The 12914-nt window shown below is 63.8% G+C and overlaps 2 protein-coding genes across 2 annotated transcripts in view; both read left to right on the top strand.

The window, feature by feature from the left end:
• GPR107 (G protein-coupled receptor 107) overlaps positions 1-6308 on the top strand; it is a 40912-nt gene extending 34604 nt beyond the window's left edge. The window contains exon 18 of the mRNA XM_004677884.2: positions 1033-6308. Coding sequence (XP_004677941.1) covers positions 1033-1129 — 97 coding nt within the window. The 3' untranslated portion in view covers positions 1130-6308. The remainder of the gene's footprint in view (positions 1-1032) is intronic.
• NCS1 (neuronal calcium sensor 1) overlaps positions 6018-12914 on the top strand; it is a 63069-nt gene continuing 56172 nt past the window's right edge. The window contains exons 1-2 of the mRNA XM_012721202.1: positions 6018-6174; positions 10154-10390. Coding sequence (XP_012576656.1) covers positions 6018-6174; positions 10154-10390 — 394 coding nt within the window. The remainder of the gene's footprint in view (positions 6175-10153; positions 10391-12914) is intronic.

Below are 12914 nucleotides of genomic sequence, written 5' to 3'. Positions count from 1 at the left end.
GGGAGAGGGGTGCCGGGAGAGGGTGCCGGGAGAGGGGTGCCGGGAGAGGGTGCCGGGAGAGGGGTGCCGGGAGAGGGTGCCGGGAGAGGGGTGCCTGGAGAAATGCGTTTCCCTTCCGTGCCGCTGCTCTCAGACACCGCCTGCCCCTCCCGCCTCCATCGCTGTCTTCCGCGACAGGCTGCAGCGCTGCCCCAGCCAGGTCAGGCGCCCGAGCACCCCTCTGTCCCAGTGACTTCAAGCTTGGGCGCAGGACCCCGAGGGTGCCACTCAGTTTTGCGTCCATCCTGCACCAGTCCTTCGTTAGGCCGTGCGGGACGGCTTCCGGGTGTGTCCTACCACTCTGAGTGGCCACTGGCAGGAGCATTGGGTGCGTGCACGGGCCCTGGCAGAGTATGGAGCTGGCGGCTTGACCTGACTTGACCGGCCGGGAGGCGCCTGCTGGCCCAGTTGGGGGGCTGGGGGTGGGGGGACTGCGCGGCCCCTGGAGCCCCAGTGGTGCGGCGTGCTCCGCATCCAGGTCCCGTGCTCAGAGGCCGACCCTGCCACACCCTCGGTGCCAGGCACCTGCAGGAGCAGGGCCCTGCAGGGTGGGGGCCGAGCCCCCGCTGACCGGCCTGGCGCCACCTCTGGCGGTGAGAGTCTCCGAGCCGGCCCGGGAGGTTCCTCAAGCCTGGGTCTGTCCCTGACTCGGAAGTGACCACTCTGCTGGTTACTGGGAAAGTCTACAGCTGACCCTTCCCAGGCCGGGGGTCGTGACACACGCTGTTCTCGTGCGCGTCTGACCTACGCGTGCGCGGCCTGAGGGGGCGTGGCGGACGGCCGTTGAGGGGACAGCTGAGGGCCGGCCAGGAAGCGCGTTCCCGGGCAGGTCTGAAGCGCGTGTGGCTCAGGCACAGAGGCGTGGAGAGGGCGCGGCCGGCGGGGCGCCCACCAGGCCGTCTGGCCCCAGAGCTGCTCTGCCCCTCCGGAGCGCTGCGGTGTCCCCGGCGGCCTTTCGCCAGGCCTGAGGTGTCTGTGTGTCTCCCTGTGCAGAGTGACGACGTCAGGCGTGATGGAGAACATGAAGAAAGTCAAGAAGGTGACCAACGGCTCGGTGGAGCCCCAGGGCGGCTGGGAAGGCACCGCGTGACGCGCGGCTCGGGGACGGCGCTGTCCAGGCCGACACTTAACTTATTGATAGTCCTGCTGGTGGCGGAGCGCGGTGGCACTTCCGACAGCGACACCGCTGGGCACGTGGCTGGGAGTGACGTGCCACGGAGACCTCATTTCTCTCTCTCTCACGGAAACTGGATCTGTGGCTGGTAGGAGGCAGCTAGAATTCTTCAGCTGGGTGCGGTGGGGAGGAAGGAGGATAAAAGGAAGACTTTTTAATTTATATTCCTTTTTTATTTTCATTGGGAACTCTCGGTGTCCGCAGGACCCCAGGCGCGCGGCAGCGCAGACAGGCGCGGGTGGGGGTCTGAGCAGCCCCGGCGCGAGGCGCGCTCTCCCGGGCAGGCGTTGAGGGGCACGGGGCGTGAGGGCACGGAAGCCGGTTCATTTAGGAAAAACGTCAAAACCCAGTTGCAGCGCACAGAGCCAGCGTCAGGGTTCCGGCCTGCCTGTCGCCAGACCTCGTCCCCGCTGGGGTGACCAGCACACACAGCTCTGGGGGCCGGCGTCTCGCCGCCGTCTTGCCTGCAGTTTCACCTTGAGGCGGGCGCCCGGGACACGGCGTGGCCCAAGGAGGACAGTGGTCGCCTGGCTCTGGCCCGCTGGGTGTCCAGACATGCAGGTGCCAGCTCGGGAGGTGTCTGGCCCCGGCTGGCTAGAGAGGCCGGTTCTCCTTTCCCGGGCTCCCTGGCCTGCCCACTGTGGTAATCAAGAGGGGCAGCAGGGGGAATGCCCGTGGGGAGCAGCCCCATGGGAGCAGCTGGGGCAGAAGAGGCGGGGGGACCCCTCCGCGTTGAGAGGCCTGGAGCTGGGTGGGCTTGCTAGAGAGGAAGGAGGCCGACCTGGCCCGGGCCCAGGAGTGTGGCCGTGACGGGCAGGGTGCACTCGGGACAGGGAGGTCTCAGAAACACGTTGATGTCCTCACCAGGCCTTCCTGGCCCGGCCAGAACCCAGGAGCCGCCGGAGGGCCGTCCTGGCGCTTGTGGCGGGCCACGTGGGTTCGTGGGGCGAGCACAGCAGGGCCTTTGAGACCAGGTGGGCTGGCTGGGGCGTCCCACTGTGTCTTGGCCCCTGGCCTGAGACACACCGCAGTTGGGGCCGAGGCTCGGGGGCTGACCTCCAGTGCCTGGGTGAGAGGCCCCGCCCCGGCGTCCCCCGGCTTGCCAGGCAGCTGCACCTGCGGGACGGGCCTCCTGGGGGAGGGCAGGGGGGTCAGCGGTGCTTTTCTTCCCTCTGGCTTCGAAGGGTCAGTTGGAAACCACAGGGTTTGGGGTGCCCCTCTGAAGCCATTTGGGAACCTGAAGTGTCTCTCCCGAGAACTCTAGCTCTGCCTCCGCTGCCGTCTCACTCGGCGCCCGCCGCTGCGGGTGGGCGTGCCCTCACCTGCCCGCTGCTGCCCGCCGCCCTGCAGACCTTGTAGGGAGGGCCCCATGCCTCCCCTTGCCGGGAGCAGGGCCATGCACCCTGGGTGTTTTAAGTTAGGAGGCAGGAGAGGGAGGTTGCCGGGAGGATTGGGATGCTTTTAGGGGCTGTCCTGTGCACGAACCCCATCCCCGCGCCCAGAGCAGCCTTGTGCTCTACGCCCCAGCCCAGGCCACTCTGCTGCTCCCAGCGGCAGCTGCTCCTCCAGGGCCATGGCGGTTTGGGCAGGGTCTGGGCAAGGCAGAGGCGGGACGAGACCGCCCTGGAGAGGGTCTCCACGGAGGTGTCGTCATTGCGTGGGAGTGGAGGAGTGAGGAGCAGGAAGGTGGGCGGCCGCACCCCACCCGAGTGTCGCAGGTGGCCTGGGAGGTGGGGCTCCTCTGGGGCTGGTTCTCCGCACCCCACCCCCAGCTCCTGGGCTTGCTCGCCCAGTGGCTGGTGGCCGAGCGCGGACAGGGTTGGAATCAAAGCCCCAGCTGAGGCCGGGTTATGGTCAGGCGGGTGGCGGAGAAGCGCCAGACCCAGTCAAGGCAGAGAAAGCGCGTGCTCTTGGGGCCGCTAGGAGCCTCGCAGCTCCAGGCCGTTCCGCCGGTGTCTCCTCTCGGCGTGGCCAGCCCACGGCTGCGCTACTGCTGCAGAACCGCCACTTGGGGTCTGTGGCCAAGGGCCCCACAGCCAGCAAGCCCCTGGGCGTGATGCAGTGTCAGGGCTCACTGGATGCAGCCTCCAGGGTTGACCCCGAGAGCTGGCGCAGGGGATGGGGTGCTGGCCTCCAGTGGCCGGTGGTGGTCATGGGGTTACAGCTGCGCTCTAGGTCCCCCAAGTGCCCCTTTCTGCTGGCTCAGGGCCCCGCGCCTCCTCCGAGGAGCCCCCCATGTGTGTTTGCTAGAAAATGACTTCTTAGACAAGAACAGCCGCTGATCTTTCCATCCTGCTCTTCCAAGCGGTGGCCAGAGACTCCGACGGCCCAGGCCCGGGTCCCTCGGTGTGGCCCAGTGTTCGGCGCCGGGCGCTGTCACGCGAGCGTGGCCCCTTCTGGCAGGGAGACGCTGCTGGTGTGAAAGCTGCTTTCTCAGGTCAGAGCCTGAGTTTCTTCCAAGAAACCACTTTAGATAAACTTCCCAGGCCTCATCCTGAGCTCATTTCCGGTGCCTGTGGTGCAATTTCCGCTCCCACACTGCTCTGCTGTCCACAGCCTGCCCCTCCCCCAGCCCAGGCCTGTGGTCCACGGCGGTGCGTTGGGCTGGGAGCACTGAGGCTGTGGCCCGGTGCAGCTCTCGCTCCAGCCGCGGGGGGTGTGCTGAGCCGGGAGAACCCCCGAGGGGTGAGTGAGTGCGGCCCCTCCCTGCACAGCGAGGGTCTGGGAGTGGAGCGGCCTCTCGGGGCTCCGCTCCCATGGCCAGGAGGGTGTGCGGGTGCTCGTTTGGTCAGCACCCCAGCTGTGGCGTGTCCTTCTCGCCTGTGTCCGGGGCTTAGAGCCTCAGTCTGAGCTGCGGGGCCGTGTGCCCAGGACCGCCCAGGCACCCAGAGCCCACGCTACCCCTGAGCCCCGAGCAGGTTGGGGATCTGCTGAGTGAGGGTGCCCAGGGCCTGCTTTTTTCCCCTTGGGGGGGGGGCTCATGGTTTCTTCACTGAGGAAGTTAGACCTTTGTTGGAGCCCTCGGTGTGTCAGAAAGGTGCTTATCCGGAATGTCCTAAATGGCCTAGAAGATCTGCTCTGAACCCAGTTTCCCAGTGTTCTGGCAGAGACGGCCTGTCCGCTCACCCGTGGTCAGTGAGGCCCCCTCTGCCCCCTCTGCCTGTTATTTGCAGGGAGCATCTGCAGCTCACGGCAGGGCCACGGGCCTGCACAGCCCGAGGTGGGGGAGGAAGATGGGTGCTGGGGGAAGCGCTCGCGGGTGGGGGCGAGCAGCGGGCCGGAGTCCGAGGCAGGAAGGCTGCAGCCGGGCCAGGGTCTGTGAGGCCAGGTGGGACAGGGCGCAGCCCCTCCCGGGACAGCAGCTGGCAGCTGGTCAGGGCCTCAGGCCGCCGCGTCAGGGCAGAGAGCCAGCCCTCCTCAGATTTAGGCATTTTTACAAAAGGATCCCGAAATCCTGTCCTCAGAAGGGGTACCCTGACGCCTTAAGCAGCTCGTGCAGAAGAGAAATGGGATTTGACCTCAACAGTCAGGCATATTTGATCCAGAAATAAGTTTCCTTTGGGGACGAGCGTGCGGGTCTGTAAATAGCATTTGCTTTCCGGGTGAGATGGGGTGCACAAGTTGTCAGTGTTGTCTTTAACGACTGCCGAGAGTATCCTGCACACGTGGCCGTGGGGTCCCCTGTGGCGATGTGCGGGTGAACGCGCTCTGATGCCAACTGTAAAATAAAGACTCTGTCCAGAAGCGCCGCGTGAGGGCCTGGTGCCCTGGCCTGTGCGTGTCTCCGCTTGCTCCTCGTTCACTGCATTGGTTCAGCACCTCCCACTCGCTCCCTCCACTCGCTCCCACTGATGGGCGCCGCCCTCTAGAGTGGCTCTGGGATCAGCAGATCCGAGGCAGCTGCTGTTGAAACTCAGACAGGTACTCAGCCCCGGAGGCTGCCCTGTGGACAGTTGTGGCCGTTCACCGTGTCCCCACCAAGGGGGCCACCTCCCAGTCAGCCCTCCAAGGACGTGGCAGCCACGGCCGCGGGGCGACAGGCTGTGCCCCTCGCGCTGGGGGTGGCCCCGCAGGCCCCGAGGAACACGCTTCCGGCAGTCACGCGGGCAGGCCTTGTCTTACAGGCGAGCCTATTGCGCTGTGAGCTTACGAGGAGAAGCTGTGAGTTCCCACAGCCCAGTCAGGCTGCCCCAAGGCCACTGGCCCTGCTCTCATGTCCATGCCGCTGCCCGTGGCCAGCCCCAGAGTGCTGCAGGCCTCCCCAGGGCTCTGCATCTGGCTGTTCCCGCACGGCGCTGTGGTGATTTACCCCGAGAAGCCTCAGCTTGAAAACTGTGAACATTAGGGCCCGAGGCGTTTGTGAACCCTCCACCTGCCCTGTTTCCAGCCAGTGACTGTCAGGGCGGAGCATGGCCTTGTGGGGTGAGGAGAATGAAGTGGGAGGCTGAGGAAGACCCTCAGCCTTGAGCTCGCTGCCTCAGAGGGCCCCGAGGCCCTACGTGTCCGTGGGGGTGCGAAGTCAGCTGCTGGCAGCTCCTGGGTGCTGCTGCTGGGGCAGGGCCGCCTCACGCGACGTCAGCCCACTCACCCTTCAGGGGCCTCCGGGGCCGCAGCCAGCAGGGCCTGCTCAGACCCCCTGGTGAGCAACCACCCCACGGTCTAGGGCTTTCCCAGGTGGAAACAGGTGTCGGCCAATCCCACTGAGCTTCGGAGCCCGCGGGCCCGGCCTGTGCGGCTCAGCGTGAGGTGGCCCGTCGGCCTGTCGTCTGACTGCAGCCTCGTCCTCTTCTCCTGAAGAGGCAGCATGCGGGCGAAGCGGAGCTTGGCCCAGCGCTGCCTGCCTGCTCAGAACAGTGCCCACCGCCAGTGCCCAGCGGACTCCATGGTCCACTGCCACCCTCAGGAAGCCACGAGTCTGGGGGTTGTTGGAGCCTGCCTGGGAGCTGTGCTGCTGCCCGTTGGCAAGGGGGTGTGGCCTCTGAAGAGCGAGTCACTGGGGCCTCCCTGGCGGTGCAGGTGGTTGCGTCTCAGCACTGCGGAGCCGTCACCAGCCACTGCAGCACGAGCTCCATCCCCGGCCAGGGAGGGGCCCCAGGGCGCAGCAGATCCCCCTGCCTCCCCGCTGCTCCCCTCAGCAGTGTGTTTCAGTGGATCCGCCTGTTCTGTCTCCGGGGCGTCCTCTCGCCGCACCCCCCAGCCTCTGGCCTGTGCTCTAGCTCTTGTAATCATAAATGAATGTCTTTTTTTTTTTTTTGGAGAACCTCTTGCTCATTAAAGAAGATCTGTAGGGGCTGAGGGGGTCCTTTTCAGCCCCCCGGGGCAGCACACTTAGGACAGCACGTTACCTGCTGGGCCATGTCAGGTCAGTGCCCCACTGAAAGGTGGAATCCTTCACACACAGACCTGCAGTGCCCCAGGAGCTACCTAGGTGACTGTCTGCCCCCACCGTAGGATGGGATGGCCGTGTTGGGGTGTGCTGAGGGAGAAGAGACCCCACAGCCGTTTTTTTCAAGTGTTCCCCATGGAAAAGTGTCCACTCAGCCCTGCGGACACCAGGCCTCAGGTCTGCTGCTTTCCCTTGCAGGACGCCCAACCCTGCAATCTGGGGTCCCCCAGCAGAGTCACCGTAACCTCTTAGGAACCTAACTTTAGAAGCCTGGGGCCCCGTGGAACCCCCCGGCTCCCGTGACATGGCGCCCACTCCTCTGTGCGTGCCCCGCAGCTGGGTGGCCCTTTCTCCCCAGCTGCTCGGTCAGCATCCTGTGTCTGGCCCTTCCGCATTGGCCTTGGGCTTGTCCAGTCACCTGGGTGTGCCTCACCCACATGTCTCTTCGAAATCCCTCTTCCGAGCCAAAGCCGCACCTCCTCCCCAGCCCTGGACATGCCGCCCAGGCCCCACACCAGGGTCGCCCCTAGACACGCCCTCTTTCCCCCACCTCACTCCAGCCCCATGGTTCGAGTCCACCTGCTTAGGCCCACAGCGGTGGCCTGGGCCAGCCACCCTCACCCTCACCCTGGACCCTGTCAGCCACTGCCTTGCAGCTGGTCTGGTCTCTGGCCTTAGCCATTGCTTCAGCCAGAGTGACCTGGACAGTCCCTGCCTGCTTTGTTAGAGATAACAAAAGCGAGAAAGATGCAAATTCGATACATAAAATCAATCATTTCTGCCTTTTTAAAGATTTATATTTATGCATACAAGAATTGGGGTGCAGGCCAGAGATGCAGGGGGTGAGAGGATTCACCAGAGACAGAGCGGGGAGCAGAACAGGTAGACTGATGAAGTACACTGCTGGGGGGAGCAGCGGGCGAGCCAGGAGCCGTCTGTGCGCCCTGTGGGTCGTTCCCTGGCTGGGGATCGAACTCATGCTGCTGTGGCTGCGGACAGCTCCATGGTGCTGCGCTTTAGCCTGCTGCGCTGCCAGGGAGCGCCCACTTCTTTCTGTTTTAAGGAAAAGAATCTCTCACACACATGCTTCCCATTTATCCTTTCACCCATCAGTGGACACTGGGGTCGCTCCTGCCTTTTGGATGCTGTGAACCTGGGTACCCAAGTCTCCACTTTCCCCCTTTGGGTGCTGATTACTCAGAGGTGGGGTCCTGCAGCCTCTGGAGGCTTCATGTTGACTGAGGAATTCCGGCTGCCTTCCGCCAGCTCTGCACAGGGCTTCCTTCCTCTGTGTACCAGCTCTTGATACTTTGTTTTTACTGTAGACATACTTGTGGTTTGGGGGCTTTTGTTTTATTTTGTTTTTAATAATAGTTTATTTTTCCATCATGTTGTGCCTTTTTCCATCTCAGTGGCAATCCCCGTGGGCTTCCCATCACCAGATCACCCGTGTGCCATCACCACAGCCCAGTGCATTTCCCTCTCCCCACTGTTTTTGATCCCATTCCCCACTCCAGCCGGTTTGGGGGCTTTTAATGGTTCCCCTTTGCTTCCCTAACATTTCAGGGCATCACCAGCTGGTTCAGTGTAAGCATCTTCACATGGCTTTTGGGCTGTTAGCATACATTTTCCAGAGAAATGTCTATTTCAATCTGGGTCCCCCCCGGTAGTTCAAGGGGCTAGGATGCAGCAGTACGAATCTGTCCCAGCCACGGCCAGGGAGTGACCCCAGGGCGCAGCAGACCCCTCCGGTCTCCCCGCTGCTCCCCTCAACAGTGTTCTTCGTCGATCTCTGTTCTGCTCCCCACTCAGTCTGGTGAATCCTCTCACCCCTGTACCTCTGCCCTGTACGCTCAGTTCTTGTATGCAAAAATACATAAATCTTTTTAAAAAAAACTTACAAAAAAAAATGTCTGGCCTGGTGTTAGTGTAGTTTAGCGTTAATGATGGTGAAATACAACTTAAATGTTGCCATCTCCACCCTTGTTTTTTTTTTTTTTTTATTTCTTTATGCATACAAGAACTGGGGTGCAGGCCAGGGGTAGGGCGAGGTGAGAGGATCCCCCAGAGACAGTGGGGAGCAGAGCAGGCAGATCTGAAGTCCACTCCCCAGGCCCAGAGGAGGAGCATCTGAGGGACAGAAAGTCAACTCCCTGGCGCCTGGGCCAGGGCGCATCGGAGCGGAACTGCTAGAGAGCTTGGGGTTTGGGAGGGAAGTGATGAAAATACCCCAAAATTGTGGCGATGGTTGTACAATTCTATGGAAAAACATTGAAGTGCACATTTCAGATGGTCGGGTTAGAAGAGCTGGGTGTGGCCCTCCCTAGTGGCGCAGCTGTTAGAGCACAGCGCTGAGAAGCTAAAACCACTTCAGTGTGAGTTCGATCCCCACTCTGGGGGTGACCACACGGCGCTGCAGACCTCTCCTGACCCGCCCGCTGCTCCCCTCAGCAGTGTACTTCATTGATCTGCCTGTTGTGCTCCCCACTCTGTCTCTGGTGAAGCCTCTCACTGCCCCTGCACCTCTGCGTGAACCCCAGTTCTGTATGCATGAATAAATAAATCTTTTTTAAAAAAAAGAGTTGGGTGTGGTGTAAGCAAGTCCGGGGCTTCGGGACCTGGAGGGGTGTCAGCACCTGCGGATGGCAGCCTCTCACGGCTGCCCGCGGCCAGCGGGTTTTCAGCCTGTGGAGAGGGGGACCCTGGCCACAGCCCCACCTGGATGGGCTCTTCCTCCCCTGGTGCCCTCCCGGTGAGGGCCGGAGGGCGGCCGACTGCCCGCGGCCACACAGCAAGCTCGAGACCCAGGGCCTTGGCCTGCCACCCTGTTGGGTTCCTCAGGAAGCGCCCCACCTTCGGGGCGAGCCGGGACAGCTAATGTTGCAGATGGAGAAAAAGCCCCCTTCCCGCAGCAGGAACGCTCGCCCAGACACCCTGGTCCTCCCTGCTCCCCGGCTGGCCACCACGGCCTCCCCTGCCCTTTCTCTGCCCAGGCCTCCGGAGAGCCGCGGCAGCGGTGGCCCTGCTGACCTGAGCCGAGCTTGCTGGCCCTGCCCCCACTGCCACTCTGAGCCGTTAGCCTCCAGGGCCTCCGAGCCGGTGATTCACAGGATTATTCACAAGCTGGGTTGCTCCCCAGAGCCTGCTGGGAAGCCGGGCCCTGTGGTCGTGGGGGATGCTGGGCACTGCAGCTAAGGCCGTTCCCTGGCTGCCGGACCCCAGCAGGGGCTTCCAGATGCCACGTGCTGAAGGTCAGGGTGGAGCTGGAGGTTGACCTGGCCCGGGAGCAGTTTGGAGAAGTGTATGTGTGGGTGTGTGTTGGGGGGGTCAAGGAGGCGAGTGTGTGTGTGTGTGGGGTTCACTTACCTTACTGCCACCGCACCTGGTCTGAAATCACCTGGGCCCCGGCCTTCTGCAGCCTGGCGAGTGGTGCGGGTGAGGGGTCTCTGCAGGGTCCACATGCCTGGACCCAGAACCCAGTTGCTGTGTGCTGCTGGGGAGCCCACAGACCGGGTGGGTCCCGGGCTCAGCTCCTCTCCCTCGCTGGACCTCAGTCGCAGGCACCTGCGAGGGCTCAGAAGCCGAGGCCCAGGCCGCCGCCGAGCCAGGAGGTAGCGGGCAGGAGCCCCCACAGCCGCCGCGGCCTCAGGAGGTCCGAGCGGGAGAGAAGGCGGCCGCTTCCCTCCTTGGTTGCACTGATGCCTCAAAACTGCTACTGCTGTGGCTGCGGGGTACCCGAACCCTCGCGCAGACAGAAAACAGGGCCCAGAGAGCCAGCACGGTCATTCCCGGTAGGCCTGGCTTCCATTCTGGGCTGACCTCGAGGGGGGGGGCTTGAGCAGGGGGTGCGGGATGGAGACGGAGTCACCGCCCAGCCCCATCAGGTTGCCCAGCTTCTGTGCTGGTAGGGCCCTGGGCAGGCCACCCCGGAGGCCCCCCCTTGGACAGCAGTGAGGACCAGGCCTGGGCTGGTCGGGCCAGGGCTGTCGCTAGCCCAGGAGCTGCCTGGGGGTCTGCGGGCGAGTCTGACTCCAGTCTGGCTGGGAGGGCGCCTGGGCCTGACTCGGCTTCTTGGTCCCAAGCCAAGGGTGGTGGCAGCTGTCTGGCCCCAGAGTGGTGGTGGGCTCCAGGCTCTGGTCTCCAGAGCCCCCCACCCCCTCTGTGAGCATGTCTTGAGCTTGACCCCAGCTGAGCCCGCTGGCTTCTGGGGGTCCCCACTGGAGCCTCAGGACCAGCCCCCCTGCCCCCTGGAAGGGAGCAAATGGGACTCGGCTTCAGAGAGGCTCTGGCTCTGCGGACTCCTGAACTCTGGTGTTTGGGGTACCCAGCCAGCTCCCCTTCCCTGAGGGTATACCTCTGTCGCCATAGCTACGAGGCCCCCTCTTGTCAGCTGGGGCTGATTGGACCAGGGCAAACACCTGACTCGTGATCGCTCAACTGTCCCCCACCACTGGACTTGACTCACCGGTCAGGCCGCGGCTGGTGAGTGGGAGGATGTGTGGCCCGTCTGGGCCAGGAAGCTGCCCGAGGCGGTGCCTGCTGTGGTTATCCACTCTCCGCCCCAAACATCCATTCTCTGCTTTTCTGGGAATAACCACAGAATTCCATTTCCTTGGGAGAGGCGCCCCATCCTGTGGGAAGCAGCCCTGGGGGGCTTGCCAGCACCTGCCTGCCCCCTAGACAGAGCCCCAGGCCAGCATGGGGCAAGACCATCTCTGCAGGATGGGGTGCTGAGGAGGCTGAGAGGATGAAGCGGCCACACTTGGTGCAGGAGGTGCCCCAGGGAGGCCCCAGGTCCTGCCCCTCCCTGGGGGGAGCCCTCCGCTGCCACTGGCTTTGGGCAGCCTGGAGCCAGAGGGCCTGGCCCCCCAGGGCGGCCTCCCCTCCCCACAGGGCGGCCTCCTATCCTAGCCAGCCCCCCAGGCTGCAGCTGGCTGGAGGCTCCCAGTCCTGCCACCAGGGAAGACGCAGCGGCTGCCTCAGGGTCCCACCTGCCGTGGTGAGCCCGGACAGCGGGGCGGAGGCCAGCCGCCCACTCATGAGAAGCCCCACTCGAGACTGCAGCGAAGCCGCTGGGGAAGGTGGGGGCGCACCCCAAGTCCACCCGCGTGGAGAGACCTTGAGGTCTGGATCCCTCTGCCTGAGGGCTGTGCTGCCGGAGGCCCCGGGGCCACACAGCCTTCCTGCTGAGGGCACCATTGGCTCAGGCGGCAGCTCTGTCCCCAGGCCACTGGGCTCTGGGGCTCCGTCCTGACCTACAAACGAAACCAGGCTGGGCCCTGACCAGGCCCCGTCAGCACTGGGGGGCGCCGGGAGTTTCCACACTCCTTTGTCAACGCTCATTATTAAAACAAACGTGTGACCGTGTGGGTACGGTAAGTCCTCGTGTTAGGCCTCTGAGAGGCTCTTGGGCACGGACTGGAAGCAAAACGATGTTTAGTGCACCCAAGCCCTCGACGGCTACGTCGTAGCTCAGTCACTTTCCCAGGAAGGAGGCCGACTCCTGGAGGGGTGCGGGAGGGGGGGTGGCGGCGCTGTCCCTCCTGCTCAAGGCCCGGCTGCTGGGGGGAGGCAGCACTTCTCAGGAGCCCACTCCAGCCAGATGCCGGCGTTCAGAGTTTAAGCCACCCGTCGGGCTGTTGCCGGCACGGGCAGCCAGCTGTTCCGCCCGCGTCTCTGGATAGAGAGTGACTGGCTACGTCCACTCGTCCTGCAAACAGGCGTGTCTGGAGGGGCCGCCTCAGCAGGGCTGCTGTGTGGCCAGGCCGTCAGCTCTTCGTCCCCCGAGCCCGGCCTGGCACACCCCACTGGCCTGAGTGCTGGTAACTTACTCCAGCGAGCCAGGCAGGCAGATACCTGGTGCCAGGTGAGAGGGAAAGTGCAGCGTCTCATGGCGGACGCCGTGCTTGGCCCCACGGCCTGGCCTCCCACGGCCGTCTGGGCCTGCCCCTTCACTGGCCGGTGCAGCCTCTCCCGGGAGCTGGACTAGCGTGGCTCCTTGCTTCCTCCTCAAGTACTGACTGGAGGCGAGGGGGGAAGTGGTCAGTGGACAAACGGGTGCAGGGAAGGCTTGGGGCAGTGACGTGTCCTTGATACGAGAGTCCTCCAGGACAGCTCTGACCATAGAAAAGCAAAAGCAAGCAACTAAAATTGTTCTTGGTGGCACTGACAAAAATGTGAAAGGTGGGGCCCTCCCTGGTGGCGCAGCGGGTCAAAGCACAGCACTGAGAAGCTAAAGCCGCTTCCGCATGAGTTCGATCCCCGCCTGCCCTGGAGGTGACCACATGGCGTGGCAGACCTCTCCTGACCCGCCCG

This window comes from Condylura cristata, unplaced genomic scaffold (genome assembly GCF_000260355.1).
Source record: "Condylura cristata isolate star-nosed mole 26May11 unplaced genomic scaffold, ConCri1.0 scaffold00006, whole genome shotgun sequence".
Classification (NCBI taxonomy): Eukaryota; Metazoa; Chordata; class Mammalia; order Eulipotyphla; family Talpidae; genus Condylura; species Condylura cristata.
This window is presented reverse-complemented; position numbering and strand designations above follow the sequence as displayed.